The sequence below is a fragment of the Strongylocentrotus purpuratus genome, unplaced genomic scaffold (assembly GCF_000002235.5).
Source record: "Strongylocentrotus purpuratus isolate Spur 01 unplaced genomic scaffold, Spur_5.0 spur5_scaffold_12, whole genome shotgun sequence".
Lineage (NCBI taxonomy): Eukaryota > Metazoa > Echinodermata > Echinoidea > Camarodonta > Strongylocentrotidae > Strongylocentrotus > Strongylocentrotus purpuratus.
The window spans coordinates 5773257-5796151 of NW_022145597.1; the positions used below are offsets into that span (position 1 = coordinate 5773257).

At 37.1% G+C, this 22895-nt stretch overlaps 1 protein-coding gene across 1 annotated transcript in view; it reads right to left on the reverse strand.

Moving 5' to 3' along the window:
* Positions 1 to 6355: 6355 nt before the first annotated feature.
* LOC576106 (growth hormone-regulated TBC protein 1-A) overlaps positions 6356 to 22895 on the reverse strand; it is a 52729-nt gene continuing 36189 nt past the window's right edge. Inside the window, exons 4-7 of the mRNA XM_030981673.1 lie at positions 10085 to 10306; positions 9239 to 9411; positions 8184 to 8369; positions 6356 to 7740 (exon numbers count right to left, since the gene is read on the reverse strand). Coding sequence (XP_030837533.1) covers positions 7651 to 7740; positions 8184 to 8369; positions 9239 to 9411; positions 10085 to 10306 — 671 coding nt within the window. The 3' untranslated portion in view covers positions 6356 to 7650. The remainder of the gene's footprint in view (positions 7741 to 8183; positions 8370 to 9238; positions 9412 to 10084; positions 10307 to 22895) is intronic.

A 22895-nucleotide genomic window follows, 5' to 3' on the forward strand; every position in this document is an offset into this window, starting at 1 on the left:
TAATTGATGATGATGAAGAGGGATGATGATGATAATTGATGAGGGGGAGAAAGAGGAGGGGAGGATGGTTGTGATGATGAGAAGGAGAATGGGGAGGATGATGATGACAATGAAACATTTATGATGGTGATAACTGATGATGATGATGATGATAGGAGGATGGTTGGGATGATAAGAAGGAGGATGATTCACATGATGTAGGGTGATGGTGATGGTGATGATGATAGTGATAATTGATGAGGAGGGAGGAAGAGGAGGATAATCTGCTGTTGATGCAATCCTGAGATGACATTAATATACAACAATGTACACAAAGGGCAATATACACTTTAACTTTGGTGAATTGAAACATTTACTTTGCATTAGCACGACATCTCATTTTGAATAGTGATAGCATGTGATAAACATATATTGAAAAATTGATAAATTCTCTGATAATAAGATATACATTGTACAATATCCACAAATTTACATAATATATATACTCTCAGCATATACATGTATTATACATCACAATATTTTCAAACTCTTCTGAAGTTCAAGTCATTTTCTCTACAAAAAGTGAAGTTTTCTGTCCAAAGCCACATTGGCAAATTTACCAACACATAATCATCACAGATTCAAAATTTGTTCAGTTTTGACATTTAAGAGGACAAAATGATTTTTAAAATGTCTGGGACACTTTTCACCAGAAAATCAGCTTAACTATCTGACATAATGAAAATGACATCATATTCTTTCAGAGAAGTTCTCCATCTTTTCCAAAAATGTCCATATTCTTATTTTCCTCTAATTTATCAGTCAAGCAGGTCAATTCATCATGATTATTATTGATAAAGAAATAACAACATAAAATTATAAACACATTTTGTGTATTATACAGAAATTGAATACTGTCTTACAATGACATGTGTGAAGTGCACAAAGTATACACGAAATATCCATGAACTATAATTACTCAAGAAAGGGAGAAAAATTAATTAAAAGTATATGAGAAGATTTTGAGTGGCATCACCTGAAGTATAACTACATTTTGTCTTTTCAGAGCCAGAAGGCTGTTAACTCTGTGTTAAAGCATATGAGTTAACACCCTTTTGGCCCTTTAAAGCAGAAAACAGGCTTTTGGTGAAGTGTATATAGCCTTGATACATATACATGCATCTGTAGCTCTCTATCGTAACTAGTACTGAAACAGACAAAGGATCTTTTAAAATTGATGACATATCATCTATAGAATGCAAGAAGGGTAATAGCACTGTGCTTATGGCCTTCTCGCTCTCGGGAGATGATATTACATACGAGCAAACGAGAGCAAATTATGTCAAAATCTATCAAATTTAATCCACTCAAAGTGATTGTCACAATTCTGTTACATCCCCTGCACCAACACTCCAATGCTTTCATTTCCCCATCCTTGCTATCTCTGAGAGGATTCCTATTGTAAACACATAATCAAGGATAATTGTTTCCTCAGAAAACCAAGAAGATCAATGGAAATTATTTTGAAATATTGGGCGTGATTTGATATGACTAAATAGGCTATTTATGAGACAAAAATAGAATACAAGTAAGCGAAATGTTTTCACGATGAAGTATTCATTACATTGTATGCAGTGTATGTGTAGTAGTATTAGTTTCACTATTATTGAATGACTTGATCGAGAAGTGAATTGATTTTCAAATGAAAAGAAAACAATGTATGTAAATCTTCATAAGATATAATTACAATATTCTTCATGTGATTCTGACCAACATGACATATTCACAAAACAAAATGTCTCTCAAAACTTGATCATCAGTAACAAATCCTTCAAATGATTAAATTCAATTACCCTGATAATCTTACATTCTAGATGACAATCAAATACTTTTCATTTACATTGATATAAACATCTGAATAAAGTATGAAAACAAGAAGAAAATACTGATGTGGATTACCAAAGAACTCAGAAACTTACATTACATGTACATTACATGTATGAAAAATCAAATGTTCTTTGAAACAATTTCAAGGCAAGAAAATAATACATTTCGTGACGACTGCATAAAATAGTAGAGAATAACATTTTGACCGGTACTCATAAAAGCTTACTAATTTTAGTCCAGGTTTAAAGTGTACCAGCTATCTAAAAAGATAATTTGTTCACGGCTAGAACGTTTAAAATCAACCCAACTTTCTATTGGATAAGGGACAAGAAGTATGAAGAAAATAAAGAATAACATATTATGTAAAACTGCCATTCCTGCGTATCAAACTAAATGAAGAGACACAAATCATGTCAACCAATCTCTCTAATTTTCATTTCATGACTGGATTCATTTTGTTTATTCATTTTGTGTACAGAACAGTGCTCCAAAAATGAGGAGACTAATTTAAACTAGGGCCCTGTTTCATAAAACTTGTCATCAACAACAAATGATAAATCTCTATGACAAATTTGCTCTCAGCCAATCAAATGCCATGATTTCACTAGCTTATAACAGTTATTGTAACTTGTTATTGATGAAATGTTTTATGAAACAGGGCCCATGTTTATCTAATAGTCTAAATGTGTTACTACACGTTCTATGGTTCCATGTGAGGAAGGGCTTTACATAGACTCATATCAGAATGGATAATTTAATAAACCCTCATAATTTATAAACTTATCAACACTAATCTCCTAATTTCAGAGCAAAACACCACAAAGAAACAAAACATCCGATGTAAAAGTAAACTTTTATACAGAATACATACTCTCAAGTGTCGTATAAAAGTTATTAGTGATCTATGCAAATGGGTGAAGGAATATATTCTACTTATTTCAGAGCATAATTATGCACTACACTACTCATCTAAAGAATACACACAACAAGCATAATAATAATAATAGTAATAGGTCAATTTATATAGCAGAACTAGTATATGAATTTACTCTACTGCGCTTAATACAAGGTATCATATTATTACCTTGGCTGTAGCTGAGCTGCCATGAGGTGCTAAACCATTCAAGGAATTTCTTCCTACCAGGTAACCATTTACTTCACCTGGGTTGAGTGTGGCAAATGCTGATTAATGTCTTGCCAAAGGACATTAGTGGTGCAGCGAGACTCAAACCGTTAACCATGTGATCCACAGTTGAGTCACGTATCCCCTAGACTACACCTCTTATACTTAAAAATGAATACATATTTGCAGTATAACTCATCATTGCCAACCAAAAAATTAAATTTGTATCATGTTGTCATTCGTGCATAATTCAGTGCAACTGATTGTGCATCACAGTGCTTCTGCATCTGATATTTGAGAACATTTCCATTCCAGTGTAAAAATTTGCCTTTTTTTTTTTTATTTAAAAAAAAAAAGTTATCAAAAAAAAGAGAGAGAAAAATAGAGTGATTTCCACACTTTTAATTCCGTTAGGCGAGGCGTCAAAAATAAATATACCAGCCAGCGGCAGCTAACTGCACTTGTGCGTCCTGGCTGCATTTTTTAAATTAGCTCAGCCGCCTACCGCTGGCGGTAGGAAATGGCATTCAAAAGCATGCGCCGGCTGCCGCCTTTCGAATGGAAACCGAGCCTCAGATCCCAGCCTAGCGCAAGCCGGCTGGGCTAATAAGTGAAAAATAATTGCCCCAGCCAGGCTTCGGCTGTAATTGCAGCCTCGATGCGTGAGGCGGCAGCCTGCTGGTATCGATATTTTTGACGCCTCGCCTTAATTGTCACAGCTCTTTGATACATTTACATTACTCTCTGCTACTGTGAATGTAGTTTGTGATTATTCCATACTTGTTTATGATCATCTTCCAAAATGGCATCATTACTTGCACCCGAGCATTCATTACAGATTGCCTCTTACAAATGTCATGTACACTTTAGCCAGGGAGGTGGGAACCTTTACCCATGATTTTTGTACATTATTGGTACACGTTTTCTTCCCTAATCACAATATTATTTCACTCCAAATAATCAATGAAAGCAAGACAACTCATCAAACCAAAAAGTTTACAAGTTTCAACACCCACACTTTCCTAATATCATCAAGATAACTCCTGAAATCATCATGTATGGAGTTAGAGAGTGGGAGAGAGAGAAAGAGGGTGACACGACATTTGCTCCTGCGACAATTGCTCCGGGCTTTATTTCGTCTAAGATGTAGGGTTAGGATTAGGGTTTCAATAGGGTTTTATGTTAGGTTTAGGGTTAGGTTTAGGGTAGGGTATAGTGTTGAATCCAGGGTTGAAGTAAGCCATTCGATTAGTGTATGAAATTTACAGCGGAGCAATTGTCGCCGGAGCAAATGTCATGGAATCAAAAAGAGAGAGAGAGGGTGAGAGAGAGAGAGAGAGAGAGAGAGAGAGCGGGAGAGAGAGAGAGAGTGAGATAGAGAGAGAGAGAGAGAGAGAGAGAGAGAGAGAATGAGGGAGAGAGAAGATAAAAACACTGGCAATCAAAAAAGCTTTGGCAGGTATATTCGTTTCTGAGTTTTGATACAATGAGCAATCACAGTGTAAAGAGGTAGCTAGTAAGCTTGATTGTTCTTTGAATAAATTACAAACGGAAGAGCCCTGCAGCAGACTGGTTTTGGTTTCATTGAGGATGTACATGTCCTTGAAGAGTGTACACAATAATCACAAAGAATGCCCCTTTGCTTCATGAAATGACACTGTACTTGATCATGTTGAATTAATACTATCTGTGCTAAAAAATGCTTGATGTAAGTGAACAGACAGGTTGAAACACTTAAAGGTAAAGACCAGTTATGGTCATGCGATTGCATTGTGAAAGAAACGTTGTGGAATCGATCAGAAAAGGTTGATCATCTAGCATCTAGCATCTGCAAGGTTCAGGAATCATCAAAATGATAAGAAATTTGGCCCATTCTTCGTAAAGTTACAAGCACTATACAAAGAAAGATGTATATGGGACTACCCTATATCTCTCACAGACCATGAGAGAAACAAATTTACCAAATATATGAATTAGTAGGCGGTTTCCCGGCAAATTTTTATCATCATGTATAAGTCAAAACATATTCTTTCACATGATTGGTAATGTGAGCTTCCATTTCATTTTTTGAAATTGGGGCCTTTCCAATACTGGTCTTTACCTTTAAACAGAAGAAGATGAGAGGAACCGGTCAGTGAAAGTTTGAGCAAAATCTGATTTACACGTCGTACAAGTATGATCTTTACCATGCCATCACCCTTTCATATACTGTGGTAAATAAGTTTTGATTCCTTTATCAATCCAATCCAATCCAAAAGATATTTGATATAGCGCCTTTTCCTTGCAGTTACAAAGCACTGCACACACGCTCCCTTTCCTGCCTCCTTCCTGCTTTATCTCGTTCACATGTAAATACAGTTTATTTAGTTTCACATATCTCCTGAGAAACAAAATGAACATTTTACTAGAAAATGATTTCTATTTGAATGATTATTAAATATTAGCAAATTTCCTTTGGCATACAATTCCATATATTCTGAAATTTGGAGAAAAAAAAAGATTTCTTGCATATTCCTACAATTCATTTACAAGCTTCTAGAGGTTATTACTCTTGTATAAGTCCCCTTCCAGACAACTTCTAGACATTTGTAATATTTGATAAATACGAGTACTTACTTTCAACGACATATTAAGTTGAAAATAAGATTTGAGGTCTTTTCATTTTATTCCTGTAGGTGACAACTTTTTGCAGCGTTTTCAATAATACTTCTTTCTATACATAGAGCTATTGACTTGGCAAAAAAGCAAAACTTTCACTAATACAAAATGAGACAAATGATAGTCAACACATTTAGATGCTTGAACCAGACTGGTGAAAATAACTACACTATATTTTTTAATGCAACATTAAGCATGATTGTACTATTCAATTTAACATGTCAAGGAACCTTTCGCTCAAGACATTAATTGGTTAGAAGAAAATTGCACTTCAAGACTAGATTGTAAGGAAGTGAGAATTTCAGGATGGTCTCTCCATAATTCTCGCTACCCTAAATAGGTACGAAAATCTCGAAATTCGCGAGACGAGGTAATTTTCACTCTCTCGGGTCGTCACTACAACTTCCGGTATAGAGTCCCATCCCGCTGGCGCTAGCGCCTGTGTTCGCTGTGCAGAGTTTTCACGCACGCTAAAATCGATGCCAATCAGTGTAATTTGTACAGATTATAATATGCAATGGAAAGCTTCGGGCAGAATTAGTGACTTTAGCACAAAAGGCCGTTAAACTCTACCGTGAAAGAGAGGGTTGTGATCACGAACGCCTGCACAGGAAGCTGTAATGTCGAAAAGCTATCCCATAATGCAATGCGCGTTTTCAGGATTTTCCCCGGATCTCGGCAGAATCGCTATTTGGGGTAGCGAGAATTGCAACAATACAAAGAAAAGAGAGAGAGTAGATTTTAGGCATTATAGAAAGATCTGAGAACAAGTTTTGATACAAAATATGATTATACAAGGGTTGTTTTGTACAGGTTTATTTCATAATGGGATTATAAAGTGACATTTTATCTGGGTTTGTTACAAAATTTACTCTAAATGGTCCATGAATAACTGAATTTGTGAGATGTGTCCAATAAGTCCGTCTGATTTTAACATAAAGGTTGCAAACATGAATAAGTAAATAAGCAGCAAATTTTTTAAAAAAGGAAATGGGAAATTTCATGAGAAAGCTAATTGCTTCTTGTAGTCATTCACTTTGTTGTTCAGTGAAAATTGGGGTCTACTGCAGCAAAATACAACACGAAAGAAGAGAATACATGCGTATACATGTACAGGGTAAATGCACAGTTCATTCATGTCCAAACAAAAATAAATTAAATTTTAGACATGTATCAAGGTTTGGGATATGACACAAAATCATTTAAATGATATAAATTAGATCTCTCAACTTTGACCTCTGACATACATTGCAAGTTGACCTTCATACTTTAAAGCAGTGACATACTAATGTAGTTTACTTTGGCATGTGCTGATCTAGAGACTGATATGAAAAATCACAATTTGTCGACTTCTACTCCTGTATTTCACGTAAATCAATTTGACCTTTGACATACAGCGGCTGTAACAAAGGGACATGAAGGTTTTCAACTTTGGCACGTGCTGATCTAAAACTGATGCAAAGCCATGATGACTTGTTCTCCTCTGCACTGTCACATATATGCTGACTGGTAGTCATTCATATACAGCGTATCCATTTGACCTTTGACATATGGTTGTAACAAAATGGTGGTCTTAATTTGGCATGTGCTGATCTAGAAACTGACATGAAATCATCCGCTGCCTGCAAGAGGGCTGTTACTGCCGTTTTGCGAGCAGCCGGTGAAATCAGAATGATTTATCCTCCTTACATTATCCTACAAGTTGATTCATAGTCATTCATTCATTTTCATTTGACCTTTGACACAGGTTGACCTGAACTTCTGAAAGAATCATTTCCATAATCCCAATAGAACGTTGACCTCAAGCACCCGCAGAAGGCCTAATCATTCGGGTCATCATCAACTTGGCAAGCACAATCACTGATACGCACTGAGCTGATCATGGAAACAAAATGACATTTTTCGCCCGACGACCAGCGTGAACTTTGACACTAGCTGATGGGTTTATTGGCAGGATATCATTCATACACTCAGAAAAGTTGAACTTTGACATAGAGAGTGACCTATGGACCTTGTTCGACTCTTTGTCTACAGAGGTAGCGAAGCTTCTCGATAGTTCCTCTCTTCAGTGGCTGAGAGCTCTCAAATACTTCCTGCATGAGATGAGAGTTGAGAAGGAAAAAAAGGAGTCATGATGACAGGATCTAGTTTGTATTCTTGTAGAAATGGAAGAATTGAAATATGACATGGGAGACTCTATGACCTCTGTATTATTGGTCACATAGTGGTCCTATGCCACATGTTTCTTATTTCTTATTAACACTTTGTCTTATTCGTCCTTAGTCATAGTGGTCTCACGCTACATTGCTCTTATGTGTTATTAGCCATTTGTCTTATTGACCGTTAGTCATATTGGTCGGTATTCACCTACTAAATTTGATTAAATCAATGCGTATTCCCTCAGTAAATTAAATCTTATTGACCATTGTCATAATATTTGTTTGCCTTATTTCTTGGATGCAAAATTGGATTTAGAGTAATCAAGGGCCTATGAAGCGATACAAAAGGGTACCTCAGGGAAGGCACTATTACTAACCTCTAAGAAGGTATGGCAGTCGATGTTTGCTGATGCTTGGGTAACTTTCTTGAAGCAATCTACGAGAGCTGAGATGTTGTTAGCTCTGACGATCTCTGCTTCGTTTCTTTTGATGAGCGAAAGGCAGACTCTGAAAAGGATTTTTGAACCCTCGTAGAATAGACAGTCCCATATCCTTAACACCGTCTTTAAAAAAAAGGAAAATTGTGATTGACATGAACAACACTGGCTATTTCTCTTTCACACTACATTCTTTATACATGTGCCCGAAAACCTCGTAGAATGGACAGTCGCATACCCTTAACACAGGCTGAAGAAGGGAAAATGGGAGCGATGTGAACAACACTGGCTTTCTCTCTTTCACAATACTGGTACATTCTTAATACCTGAGTGTAATGTAATTAGCTATACTTTTATATACAAAATTGATTGCAGGATGTAAACTTTCTGACAGTGAAGTCTAGCAAGTAAACGGGTTTCCTTGCATAATTTGAATATGAGAACACTGCTAACGTTTAAATTTCACAGATAGGACATACATGACATATTCATAATTCCTGCAAAGTTCTACAGCATTTGAGGTTGGCTGCAAAAGGGACAAAGTACCTTTAAGCAAAACCACAAGAGCAAAATTAGTTATCCTGTCAAGCTATCTGTCAAGTATAACATACCAGAGTTTATGCACACAGGCCTCTAGTGCAGACAACAATGTTGAAACTCATCATTGCCTATTAAATATAATACACTCCACTTTAAAACAGAGCTTGTTCATTTTGTCAGCAGTTCTTTAAAAGATTGACCATATCACGTGGGAATGGAGCTTCATACAATTTACAACAATAATAATAATTAAACGTTTTTGTGGAGCGCATTAAAAAAAAAAAGTTTCCAAATTACTTCTGAACTTTCCATTTGTTTCTATATTTCTATGGTATTCTGGCGAGTCATTCCATAAAAACAGTGGCTTCAAATGAAACTGACCTTTCCCCATAACATTTTTTTCAGTTTGTGGGACATATAATAAAGACTTTTCACTGAAACGCAGCAAGACTCACCTCAACTGGTAGTACATCTAAGAAAAGGCAGATAAACCACTTGGTGGTGGGTATCGACCATGGGACCTGTTCTTTCTCCATGTGTCTGGCAACATCAGGACACTTCTCTTTGATTAGCTCACCCAGTACCTCCTGGTCTGTCTTTAAGCCACTCATGTGAGGAACATAGTAATCTGCAAATGATAGATAAATATGGTTTTGTTTGTTTGTTTGTTTTACTTGACTGCTACAAAAGCATATGCTTGTAAGTAAACAATATGGGGAACTTCTTCATAGAGCTTTTGTAGGAATTACCTGGCAATATGTTGGTTGTTAACCGAAGCAGTAGAGAGAAATAATTCTCATCACTCTTAAAAAGTCTTGTCATCAATACTTATTGGGTAACAGAATGAAAATGGGCACTAGACATCCAGAAAGCATTGACCCCCCCCCCCCATATGTTGAACTCTGAATTAAAAATCAACTAGCAAAGCAACACAATGGGAACTGTTTCATAGAGCTTTTGTAGGAATTACCTAGCAATATGTTGCTTGTTAACTGAAGCAGTTAAAAGAAACAATTTTCTTCATTTCATTCCCTAAATTAAAACTCAATGAGAAAAGCCACAAAGTGAGAACTGTTTCATAGAGCTTTTGTATGAATTACCTGGCAATATGTTGCTTGTTATTCTTAAGCAGTAGAAAGAAACAATTCTCTTCATTCCCTAATTCAAAACTCAATGAGCAAAGCAACGAAATGAGGACTGCTTCATAGAGCTTTTGTAGGAATTACCTATATCTGTAAAGCGCTTAGAGACGTCAGAGATGTATTAAGCGCTATATAAAAGCTAAATGTTATTATTATTACCTGGCAATATGTTGGTTGTTAACTGCAGCAGTAGAAAGAAGCAATTCTCTTCATCTTGTAGGACAAGCAGCATGAGAGCGACGATGAAGTTAAGACCCTGGCAGTACCCGACCTCTGGCCGATGGTGGGCGAATGCGACAAGGACGTTGGACAAAGCTGATCTCTTGCTGTACTGGGCATCGTTGCTGAAGTGAATGTTGTCAGGGAATGTTCGATGAAGATCTGAAAAGGATTAATATAAGATGAATTTTAGAGGATAACTTGTTTAAAGTGACTCGGGAACATTCTGAAACAGATTCTGAAACAAAATCCTGGATTTACCTCATGTTGCATTATAAACCTTTAGGTCAGTCAGGAATCCCATGACTTTTACAAGCCGATCGCCTGTCTGATTATTAAGATATTCATGATTGGAAATCAAAATTTCATTTTTTATAACGGTTTTTTATAATACTACAGTCTATTGGGGAAAATGAGTATGGAAAACCTGGTCACTCAAAGATTCTAATTTTTTTGAGGCACTTCATGACCTTTTGAAGGGCTTCAATATCACACCATATCACAGACACTGATAACACGTAGGAGCCATGCATCTCAGATTTAACATTGTTAAATGATGCCTTTAAGTTTGATACAAGTATAAATTTAACTCTTTTTGTTGTTGTTGGCATTTAACCAGAATAAAAACAAACTAGTACTTGAGAAGCATCAGCGAGAAAACACTCTGACAGAGATATACTGCTCCAAAACTGAAATCACTCTAATGTCACATTTGAGGAAGGTACAATATGCACAAAACAAGGTAAAAGTTGTCATTTTTCAAAACATTGTATTTGCAGTTTTACATATATTCATTTCATTCAATAGTAAGACAATATTGCCAAAATATACTTTAATACTTTGGAAACAATTGTAGTATAATATTTTTTTTCTATAAAAATCACTTCAAGTCATGAAATAGAGAAGCTACATGCTCCATATGTCAGAAAATATATACAAGTTTTGTTTTAGTATTATTATCCACTGATGTGAAAAATTGACATATTGAGCTGACAAGAACTGTACAGTATGATAAACAAAAATTGTCTGTTAATGTTAAGAAATGTATTTCATATTGTTATATGACACTATATTCCATCTTTCATCTTATGATAATGGAATAAACGTCACTTCAATTCCCTATAGTGTCACGTACAGTACATCAGGATATTACATGTCAATACTGCATGCTTTAGTTGCTTAGTGGGATTCTTGTCACTTTCTTCAGGATAAAGAAGTGACCTTTCCAGCGATTCCCTCTCCCATCCATCCTGTTTACTTAGCACCACATACTCCACTCCTAATGGCTACTAAATGAATTCAGAAACAGCTTACTAAACACCTAGAGCCATTAAACTAAAGGGCCTCCGTTTGCTTGGGGAAAATGAATATCCCTGGTCGATAATGACTCGGACCGTAGCCCTTCTGTTACCCTGCACGCTTGTGATTGATTTTGTTTGGACAAGTGGATATAATACGGTTAGTGCTTCCTCAAAAAAACCATTAAATCTTACATCGAGCGATGCGTTATAACGTTTCCATGAATGATTTGACTGTCCCAATATAGGATCTTTCTTATGTAGAGTGGTGTGGACCAGTTGATATACAGTAATAACAACTAAATTATTCATACCCTTAACAAGTTTTGTAATTTGTTTTATAGTATGCAAAAACTTGATTTGGCCTGATTGATGTTTCTTGAGAATGTGACATATTAAAGATAATATCTAAAAGTATTCAACAAAGGATCTCATTCGACCAGTTTACCTTACATTCTAGAGTTACGAAAACACAAAAAACATCAAATTTACAAGAGACATGAATAGTTTAGTTGTTAATTGTACACAGGAGGCGCGATAGCTCATGCAGTCGGTAGAGCAGTGGTCTCGTAATCCGGTGACCCGGGTTCGAAACCAAGGCGATGCGCTAATGCCCTTTGGTAAGGCATTAATCCTCATTACCAGGTCCCTCGGAGAGGACCTAAAGCCGTCGACCGTCTGGTTGCTTACTTACAAGCATTTATGCACAACATAACTACAATTAACTCTTCATTCAGCCGTACATGACAGTTTTGTGTATATCTTGATTGTCTCCACTACCTTTCCTAACATAACATGAATTCTGTATTGATAGGAGGATATATGTACTGTATACATAGAAACTGATAGAATTGCTTCCTGAAACACGACCCTATATTCATGAGGAAGAAAAGGAAAAAATGCTTCTGAGTACTTTGACTGTCCAAAAAAGTATCCAATAAATTCTCTCCTAAAATATTTCTAATTGGACAGGTAGATATAAAATGAATGATGCTTTTAGAAACAAAAGATCTAAAATTTATATTGTGAGATGGAATCAAAGTTTCCATAAATATTTGACTTCTAGAATACAAAAATAAACAATAACACCCTTCATATCTCTGTTTGGACTGGTCAACGTAAATAAGAACACAGCTTCCTGAAATAAGATCTAATACAATCAATGTTTGTTTGAATGCTCTGACTATGCCAACAAACGTACAGTGATTTCTCTCCTGTACAGGAGCTCTATTTGAGCTTGAAGAAATGATGAGAAACAGAGCAATATTAGAAGCAAGTCAGTGGTTTACATGTGTAGCATGAGTTCAGTCATTGAGGGAGGACTAGCTGGCATCATCGTGGTCATATTTTCTGAAAATGAAATCCAAATTTACAAGGTCACTGATCAGGCATAGGGGGCGGGAGGAGGACCCATTATCTTTTCTTTTCTAATCCTTTAATGCTTCTCCAATTTCTTTCCTAGAAGATCTATTTTTTACATTTTTGTTAATTTCTAAAATTCTATAATTACACTGAATTTTTAGGAACTCTAGGTCTGAACCCAGAAATGTCAATTCTTTGGCATAGGGTTCATGTATATAGTTTTCATCCGGACCTCCTTTCCACACAAAAAGTTAGCATGGAGCCCTGCATTACACAGTGCAGGGGTACATGTTTTTTCATCTTACACCCAATGTGACTTTCAAAGCACTTGGTGAGATACTGAACGGTCTATCAAGAATCAATGTAGATGTAGGTGTGCCCCAAAGCCTCTCTGTACATCCCAAATAGTTGGGCCAACGTGTGCTAGCTGTTACATTGGCCCAACGTCTTTTTTGCCAGCGGGCCAATGTTGGCTCAACAGCGCCAAAGTCACATCAGGCCAACGTCGGGCCAACGTTATACCAACCCCTTTCCCACCATGTGTCATGGCCCAACGTTTAGCCAACGTTGGCCAAACGTCATATAGCCAACCAATATCCACCGTTTATCAGTGAAAACGTTGTATTGTTATCCGGTATGCTGTAGCAATCATATTATAGTCTTTGTTCATATTACATTGAAGTAGCATTGCGATGAATGTGTGGTACAGTGGTTGCCTGAATGTTTTGTTTAATATACACTCCTGAATGTTCTTGGTAAATCTTGCTCAACTTGTTGAAGACAGTTGATAATCATTTAGCACGCTTTAATACATCAATTAAACATTCTTGAAATGTAATCAATTATTCTAGAAAACATTATTGCTTATCCACATATGTTTCTGAATATTGTGTACAATTATTCATATTATGTTCAAGTGAATGAAACATTTTGTAACAAAGTACTTTAAAAAGACTTATGCATAAAAACTTGATAACATTATGAAAATGTTTCTATTTGCTTCAATCTTCAGTAATCTCAGGGTTAGTATCTACTTGGTTGTATATATATATATATATAGAGGGTGGTTCCTTGCAACAGAGGTTAATAAAACAGAGATTCCATGGCACATTGTTTTCTGTGTATACAATGCACAAAGTGTTCACTGTTTGGGTACAAGTGCAATAAAATGTTATAAAAACAGGATGGAAATGTGATAAAACCTAATCTGCTCAACAGTGTGTTGGGTAAACATGCTAAAGGTCCTGTGACACATACTCAGGAGTTAATTGCTCTACAATCAATTCATAACACTGGCCGAATTCCTAACTTCAACTCTGGAAAGAACACTACGTATCTAGCCTTAACCTTAAACCAAATTGCAACCTTAACCTTAACCTTATAAATGTATCTTTGATAAAAGCTACAGGTATTAAAAGCCAAGAGCAAATTTTGCTGGTGTTTCATTTTTTCCTGCTTGTCCCCAGATCAAACCTCTTTCTCTATATATGTATATGTCTCTCTCACTCTCTCTCTCTCTCTACCACTCACGAACAAGCACACCAACGAACCAACGAATGAAAAACAAACAAACAAACAAATGAACAAACGAATGCATGAATAAAGAAGGAAATAAAAATAAATTCTGGTTCATGATAGACCCAGTGTTACCCAGAATGGTATTCACATGGCATGCTTTTGTCATCGTTTGTCAGCTGTGATGGTACACAAGTCCATTTGAAATGTGATATGGATTACAATATTTCCATCCATCCATCATTTTGCTTTGGAGTGCAGGTATATATCCTACGAAACAACAGCAAACAAATAAATATCTAAATGAATAGATCAACAAATAAATAAATAAACAAACGAACAAACAGACGTTTAGATCCTTCATTGGATGGATGGACACAAGAAAACAAACAAGCAAACAAATAAATACATGAATAAATAAAGTACATGTACATACATAACTACCTGTATATTAAGTTGGGTCCTTATATATGACAGACCCTGTGTTACACAGATGACCAGCACATGCAGTACATTCAGTCCTTGCCTGCTATAGATAGCTAAAGTGGTAAACAAGTCTGTTTGGAATGTGATATGGATTACAATAATTCCATCCATCAATCATGTTGCTTTCAAGTATTATCCTATGAAACAACAGCCCACAGTCAGATTCATAAGAAACATAAATAAACAAATAAATATATAAATGAATAGATCAACAAATAACTAACTAACTAAATGAATAAATAAATGAATAAATAAAGCACTGGTAAATAAATATATAAATTATTAAGTTGGGTCACTATGACAGACCCTGTATTACACAGAATGACCAACACATGCAGTACATTCGGTCCTTGCCTGCTATATAGCTAAAGTGGTAAACAAGTCCGTTTGGAAGGTGATATGGATTACCACAGTTCGATCGATCCATCATTTTGCTTTCAAGTATTATCCTGAGAAACATTGCCCTACAGCAACAATCAATCATCAATAAGCCTATCAGATATACAGAAGTGCACAGAAGTACAGTAGTGTATGTTCCTGAACATGTTCTTCCGTTATGTTTGTTCTACTCCTTCCTCATCACATTGTCTCATGTATTATACTATTCATCAACGTATTCATACAAATATTAGGCATTTACTTAATTCATTTTTTATATCTTTTATGAATTACTGGTTTTAAGACTATTTAAAAAAAAATATGTAATTGATCTTATTGAAACTGTCATTATAAAGGATGACTTCTTTGTTATTCAAACAAGTTTTACATCACAGAGTGATTGAAGATGCATCATCAATCATTTATGGAGAGCAGACAGAGCCAACAACAAAAATGCACTCAATTAAACCAAAAAACCAAAACAAAATGCACTTAAAATTAGGTTCTCAAATCTCTTTGATTCATTTATCTTGAAGAATGGAAAGATACATGTACTCATTTCCTAGCATCTATATTACTAATACGCAAAATCGCCGCGGGGGGTCCAACACGGGCCAAAACGGTTCCTCAAAAACGCCTTTCCCCGACCCCGCCCGCCTCCGCCGTGGCGCGGGGAGGGCGGTACAATTCCACGAGGCCTGTCTCCCGTAACCCGCGTGCCACGTCGACCCCGCGATCGACGTCCATGCCGTTAAACGCGGTTTCGGGGCGGCCGGGGAGGACGGGCGGACGAGAGCACGGCGGGCGTCGCGGATTGCGAGGAGGCGACGAACCCGCGAGAGCGAGTCGGCAAGGCGTGCACCCGCCCTCTGTCTAATTATCAAAGAGAGACGAAGAGACACACGATGGACGAGAATCCACTCGCGTCAACGGGTGTAGCAAGTCTCATTGTAAAGGCTGCGGCATATCCCGAGTAAGGCCTCTTGCTATAGGATTCGCTTTGTAGCATGTAAGAGAAATACACATCAACAGACGACTCACCCGGGTGATGGGATGTAGCCAATATGTACGCTCAACGGGTTGAGCTTACCCGTGTTATGCGTCTTTCTATAGGATATGCTTTGTAGGCTAGGCGGACCTGCTGTGTGTACGAACGTACGTGTATAATGTTTGCGATGATTCTACGCTCACCGTCACACGCACAGCTCAGTCGGTTCGACTCTGATTCTATGATGATTGCCGTGATTTGTATATAGTTTACGTGAATAGAGGTATGCAAGCAGGGTTACTTTGGTATTAATCTGTCCATGTTTACTGAATTTTGAAAATCATTCTTCATAAAGTTTTCACAAGAAATTCATCGTATCGTAACTGACAGTTCAGTTGCAAGCTAGCTGCCGTGAGGCACGGGCAGTGCAGTGCGCCATTGCTGCCGAGCACTGTCGGAACTGTGACTGTGTGTGAGGTGAGCTGAGCTGAGCTGAGCTATAGAGTAGACTCGACAACATTTTGAAATTGCTCTTATTGCCCCTATTTCAATATAGTTTCGTGACTATAGAGGTATGAAACCTGAGCTTAGATTGTGATTATTCTGTGCATGTATAGTTGTATGCTGAATTTCGATAATCATTTTTCAAAGTAAAGTTTTCACAAGCAAAGTAAAGTTTTCACAAGAAAATTAGACGGTCGTCATGGTCGTTTAAAAACATGATAATACTTTTAGTATGATACAGTTCTTGCATCAAATCAATTTTTAAAGTATGGGGGGGGGGGGGTCAGGTAACTCAAAGCGATTTGAGTGCAGGCGTGGTGTCCACGGGTACAAAGGGCTGAACCCCCGAAAGCTCGGGGGTTTTGGGCATTTAATTATGGTCAGATGAGCATATTTTTAATACCTTATTTGTGACACTGGCAGGTCGATCACTAATTGGCGTAGGGTCCATAGTAGAGTTGCGTACCAACTACGCTGAGCTGAGAGTATGCTGGCCTACGTTACCATACCGTGAGGAACGCAAAAAAGTACGCAAGATGGACGCAAACAATTTAATATGTTTAACAAAATTCGCGTACTTTCGGCGTAGAAACTTGACGCAGAAAGTACGCCTTTTTTTACGTAACACTACGCTACTAAACTAAACAAACTGCATCTTTAAATGAATTAATGAAAAATTAGCCCAAGAAAAATGAGCCCCCGAAAAAAAAAAAAGTAGCCCCCCCCCCCCCAATTTTCCCAAAATTTGATATAGATCGAGTCCCCGAAAAAAAAATCTTTCACTGGATTCTACGCTCACAGTCCCACACACAGTCGAGTCAATTTGTGCACAAACCGTCCGATTTTTCGCGTAAAATCTTTACTTTGAAAATAATTGTACACATTTTGTGAACAATGCCAACATAATCATAATCCAAGCCTCTGCATATGTAGTCTTTTCATGAAACTACATTGAAATCACAACATTAATAATGCAAATAAATCGTAATTATCGAGATCCTATCTGACATAGTTTGTTTTACGATGCGCCATTTATGGTCAAACAGCATATATTATAAAAATTCTCTATATAAAGATAATCTTTTTTTTTTTTGGATAGCACATAGGCCTCTATCTATCTATCTATTTGGCCCCCTCCCCTAGAATCCCGTGGATTTTCCACGGGTCCTGCTAGTATATATATCAAAATTAAAGTTCATTATATACCAAGTTCCAAGTACAGTGAAACCTGTCTATTAAGACCCCCCCCCCCCCCCCACAGGAGACAAGAAAAGTGGTCTTTATAGGCAGGTGGTCTCTATGTACAGGTTCCTTTAGTACATGTTTCGATGAGAAACCATTTTCAAGGGCAACAAAAAAGTGGTCTTTGTAGACAGGTGGTCACTAAAGCAGGTTTGACAGTACATGAAACTACAATCTAATATATCGGGCTTTAAAATACTGAACGTACAAGTAAGATTACAATTAAAGAATTCAGACGCACCAACGTCATCAATAATGCTTTGTGTGTTCCGAGTGCACCTTTTTGTGCCACTCCATTTTCCTAAGCTATGTCAGTCTTGCCCTGCAGCTTAAATCTACTCTTGAAAGCCTGTTCATACCGCAAACACCTGCATAGCATTATATAAATCTGTGTCTTGTGAGCTTGTTAAATATATCCATTGAAGTACTCAATCATTATTTTCCTAAATATGACTTTCTTTGTTTATCTGTCATTTTTGAAAGTTATCTATTCAAATATTTACATTTTGCAAGAAAAAGGAGTTAACTCTAAATAAAATTGTGCATTTTTCAATGTCGATTGTGCTTTATTTACAGTGACAGTCATAAAACGTACTGAATGTGTTCGGGGAGGCGCGATGGCTCAGTGGTTGAGCAGTGGTTTCGTAACCGGGAGGTCCCGGGTTCAAAACCAAGTCGATGCGCTCATGCCCTTTGAAAAGACATTAATCCTCAATTCCAAGTTCCATGGGGAGGTTCCCTGATTGCTTACTTTCAAGCATTTACATGATTTATTAGCAGTCAGGTCAAACAAATAAACATACCATTCAATAACGTTCGGAAGAAAATGTGGACCTTTCCTCCTACATGACTTGAAAGACCAAAGTTACCATTTGATACCATTTGGGATTTTAAAGTGTGGACCCCTTTCTCCATCTTACTGTCAGTGACTGATGTTATCATTTGACAACATTTAGGTGAATGTGTGGACCTTTTGTCCTACATGACTTGGCAGACCAATGTTACCATTTCATAATATTTGGAAGGAAGTGTTGACCTTTTCTCATACACAATTTCAAAGACCATCTGATAACATTTGGGATTTTAAAGTGTGGACCTTTTTCCTTCTACATGACTTCACTTCACATGACTTCATCTGAAAGTGTGGACGGTGCCTCCTTAATGCCTCTAGGGGGGCTTCTTGCCTGCCAGGCATACACTTAATGAATACTTCAGCAAAACATTTTCATATTGTCTGTTGAAGCCAGAAGGGTGTTGATTATGTTTTATATTACAGGAGTTAATACCCTTCTGGCTTTCAGCATACAATATCATCTCTGATTTTCCGCATGGGGTGCTTGCAAATGCAGCATGTTGATCTCTCTATCCCTGCCCTTCCTATAGACTACGCTGTGGGTTCCTGCCATAGGTCATTAACATTCAGCTCTTATGCCACCCCAACGACGACGTGTAGGCAGAGTTGAGATGAAATCATGCCGCTTCTGGCGGATCTAATGGTGTTGGTTTAGCTTTGATGTGTTTGCATTGTAATGGCCCAGAGTTTCTGTATGCTCTCATGAATGTCTAAAAGATCTAGAGTGTGTTGTGTATGCACATTCATCTGAACTTGATAAAGGAAGGTAGCAAGGTTCACTCGACAGTCCTTTAACTTTAAGTTTAGCCTGTGGTTTTAAAGTTAAACTTAAAAGTAATCTTGTATAAGAGACACTAGAGAGGTTCACACGATGAGTCCTTGAACTCTAGGTTTAGCCTGTGGTTTTAAAGTTAAACTTAAAAGTAATCTTGTATAAGAGACAGTAGTGAGGTTCACACGACAGTCCTTAAACTTTAAGTTTAGCTTGTGGTTTTAAAATTCAAAGTTATTTTATAGTTTGTGCAGAAGCAGTCGTGGTTATGAAATTGAAGTTAATGCAAAGTTACTATGACAGATATACAAGTTTAATAGTACATGTATGATAAATAGGAACAGCAGGGGGTCCTGACTCGTAGTAATTATGTGCCATGCAGGAAATGAATGACTTCCTTGGCATGTACGGAAGTTATTAAACTTTTAATACTCATTGTTTTGGTCCCATGTGAACCTTAATTGTAATTGTTAGTAGAAAATTGGTTTTAACTTTTGAGGGTTTGCTATCTTAAAAGGCAAGTCCACACCAAAAATAAATTACTTTCGATAGAAGCAGAAAAATCAGACAAACCAATCAAAAAAAGTTTGAGCAAGATCGGATAACTAATAACAAAGTTATGAATTTTTGATGACATGAAAAACTTTGAAAATCACAAGACAAATTGGCTACCCACTCATGAGTCTGTGACATCATTGCCTCACTACCCACTAATTGTTTTCTTTATATTGATAATACAAATTTCCTTTTTTCCCCCTAAAAATCTTATTTCTTCACACCAGCAGCCAATTTAGATTGACAGTAATATGTTTTTGTGTGGATGCATGTGTAGTGATTTCCATTGTTCCATGGTTTTACATACTTTTCCAAAAATTCATAACTTTCATATTAGTTATCCGATTTTGCTCAAACCTTTTTTGATTGGTTTGTCTGATTTTTCTGCTTCTATTAAAGTAAAAAAAAATTGGAGTGGACTTGCCTTTTAAAGTTTAAAACTACAATGGTCCCATGTGAACACACCTAGTATTACATACTCTACACACCAAGTGGTTTTAATCATCATGAAAATGGTAGAAAAATTTGGAATATAATTTTTTTTCTTCAAACCATGCTTATTGATTTAGGGTCAAATGTGTAACTTGACATTACAAAATGCTTTCCATATTTTGTCATTCTCCAACATACATGTAACAACGATTTGTATAGACTTAGCCAAAGTAATCATTTGAACACAGCTTCGACAGGTAAGCATATGTAAATGAAATTTTATTAATTGAATTCTAAATGTTCAGCACAACTCTGAAATCAAAGATGATGATTTTACCCAAGAAATTTCACTAGGAATTTTACAGTTGTCTGACTAGCCTCCACACAATACACAAGAAGCTTTTATCAGGCAGTCTTCAATTGGAGGTTGACAACCTACATCACCATATCTTACAGAACAATGCACACAGTGCTAAAAGGGGGAGGGGCAGAAAGCATGATCCAATCAAATTTGCTACTTCTGATCAGATGAGAGACGCTCAGTGCCCTTGGTAATCTCAATCAAACGCATTCACACTTTCCTCCTGTGACCAGACCTAGGAAACCCCACACAATGGGGAGACCAAGCGATCAATAAAGCCCAGTCGACAAGCGTGATATTGACACTGGCATACTCGAAGGAGGGGCAAGGGGGCCACATTTGCCCCCTCCTGACAAGACACATTTATTCAAAATTGCTTTTGATGATTAAACGACTCTGTTCACATTGATGAATATTTCACATTGATGTATATTTCACATTGATGTATATTACACATTGATGTATATTTCACATGTATTGTAATTTAGGTTTATTTGTAATTGTTTATCATTGTATTTTGTTTGGTATAGCGCTTAGAGACTTCGGTGGTAAGCGCTTTATAAGCACCGTTTTTACTATCATTATTATTAAGAATTCTGACCAAGAGAGAAGATGCATCCACATTAATTCAGAAGTAACCAGGATAAGAATCCAAGTAAGTCCAGTAATGCACAAAGTGTAATCTCAAAAGAATTACGGTACTTTCCTTCTTCAAATGAATTATTATTTTGAGCAATGCCCCCTCCCTGTGTAATGTAATGCAAACCTGGGCCCTATGTACATAAATATATATGGATCACAGTAAGTTGAAATGTTTTGCCCCTTCTGAGGCTAAGGTCTGGATACGCCACTGAATATTTACCGTTCAGTGTTTTCCAAACTGATACACTGTATATTAAAGCGAGCCCTTTATTGAGGGTAACTGGCAGAAACCTGACAGGCTTGTATGGATATTAGGTCCAATTTACCTCGATACAACAATTGAGTTGTTTTGATTTCACACTGGTGGACTGCTATGTGTTCCTGAAACGCATTCCAAGCGACAGTCTCCCTCTCATGTATAATAAATTGGTTGATTTTGACAGTTTGAGATGGGGTTAGTTTGGCAATAAAAGAGAGCGTGTTGATTCAGGCCTCTGATAAAAGTCTCCCTGAATTTTTGACCCACTTAATTGATGCCTCTTCCTGATCAAAAAATCTAATTTTCCAATCTCTCATGAGAAGTAGTAGGAAGGTTGAAAGATTCATCAATTTAATTGATCTTTGGGATTGATTGAGCTTTCAGCTTTCTGCCTGACTTGTCCTGTACATGATGCACATGACATCATGCGTGATATTACGTTAGCTGTAGTTATAATCATCTCCCTTACTCGTTTTTCCTTGGCTGCCTCTATCCCTGGCTTTAGCTCTGGTTGTCTTTCTGTCTTTGTTTCTTAAAGTTTTCATCTGTTTCACTTACTCCCCCATCTCCGTCTCCGTCTATCTCTCTCCCTCACCCTACCCTTCTCCTCTCTCTCTCATTTCTTTGTGTCTCTAAATTTCAATTTCTCTCCGTCTCTCCCTCTTTACCCCTCTTTCTTCCTTCATCTCTCTACCTCTATTTCTATTGTTGTAGTTCTCTCTCAGTTTCCATCCCTCTCACTCCCTCTCCCTCTCTACCCCTCTCTCTTCCTTCATCTCTCTACCTCTATTTCTATTGTTGTAATTCTCTCTCAGTTTCCATCTCTCTCCCTCCCTCTCCCTCTCTACCCCTCTCTCTTCCTTCATCTCTCTACCTCTATTTCTATTGTTGTAGTTCTCTCTCAGTTTCCATCCCTCTCACTCCCTCTCCCTCTCTACCCCTCTTTCTTCCTTCATCTCTCTACCTCTATTTCTATTGTTGTAATTCTCTCTCAGTTTCCATCCCTCTCACTCCCTCTCCCTCTCTACCCCTCTCTCTTCCTTCATCTCTCTACCTCTATTTCTATTGTTGTAATTCTCTCTCAGTTTCCATCTCTCTCCCTCC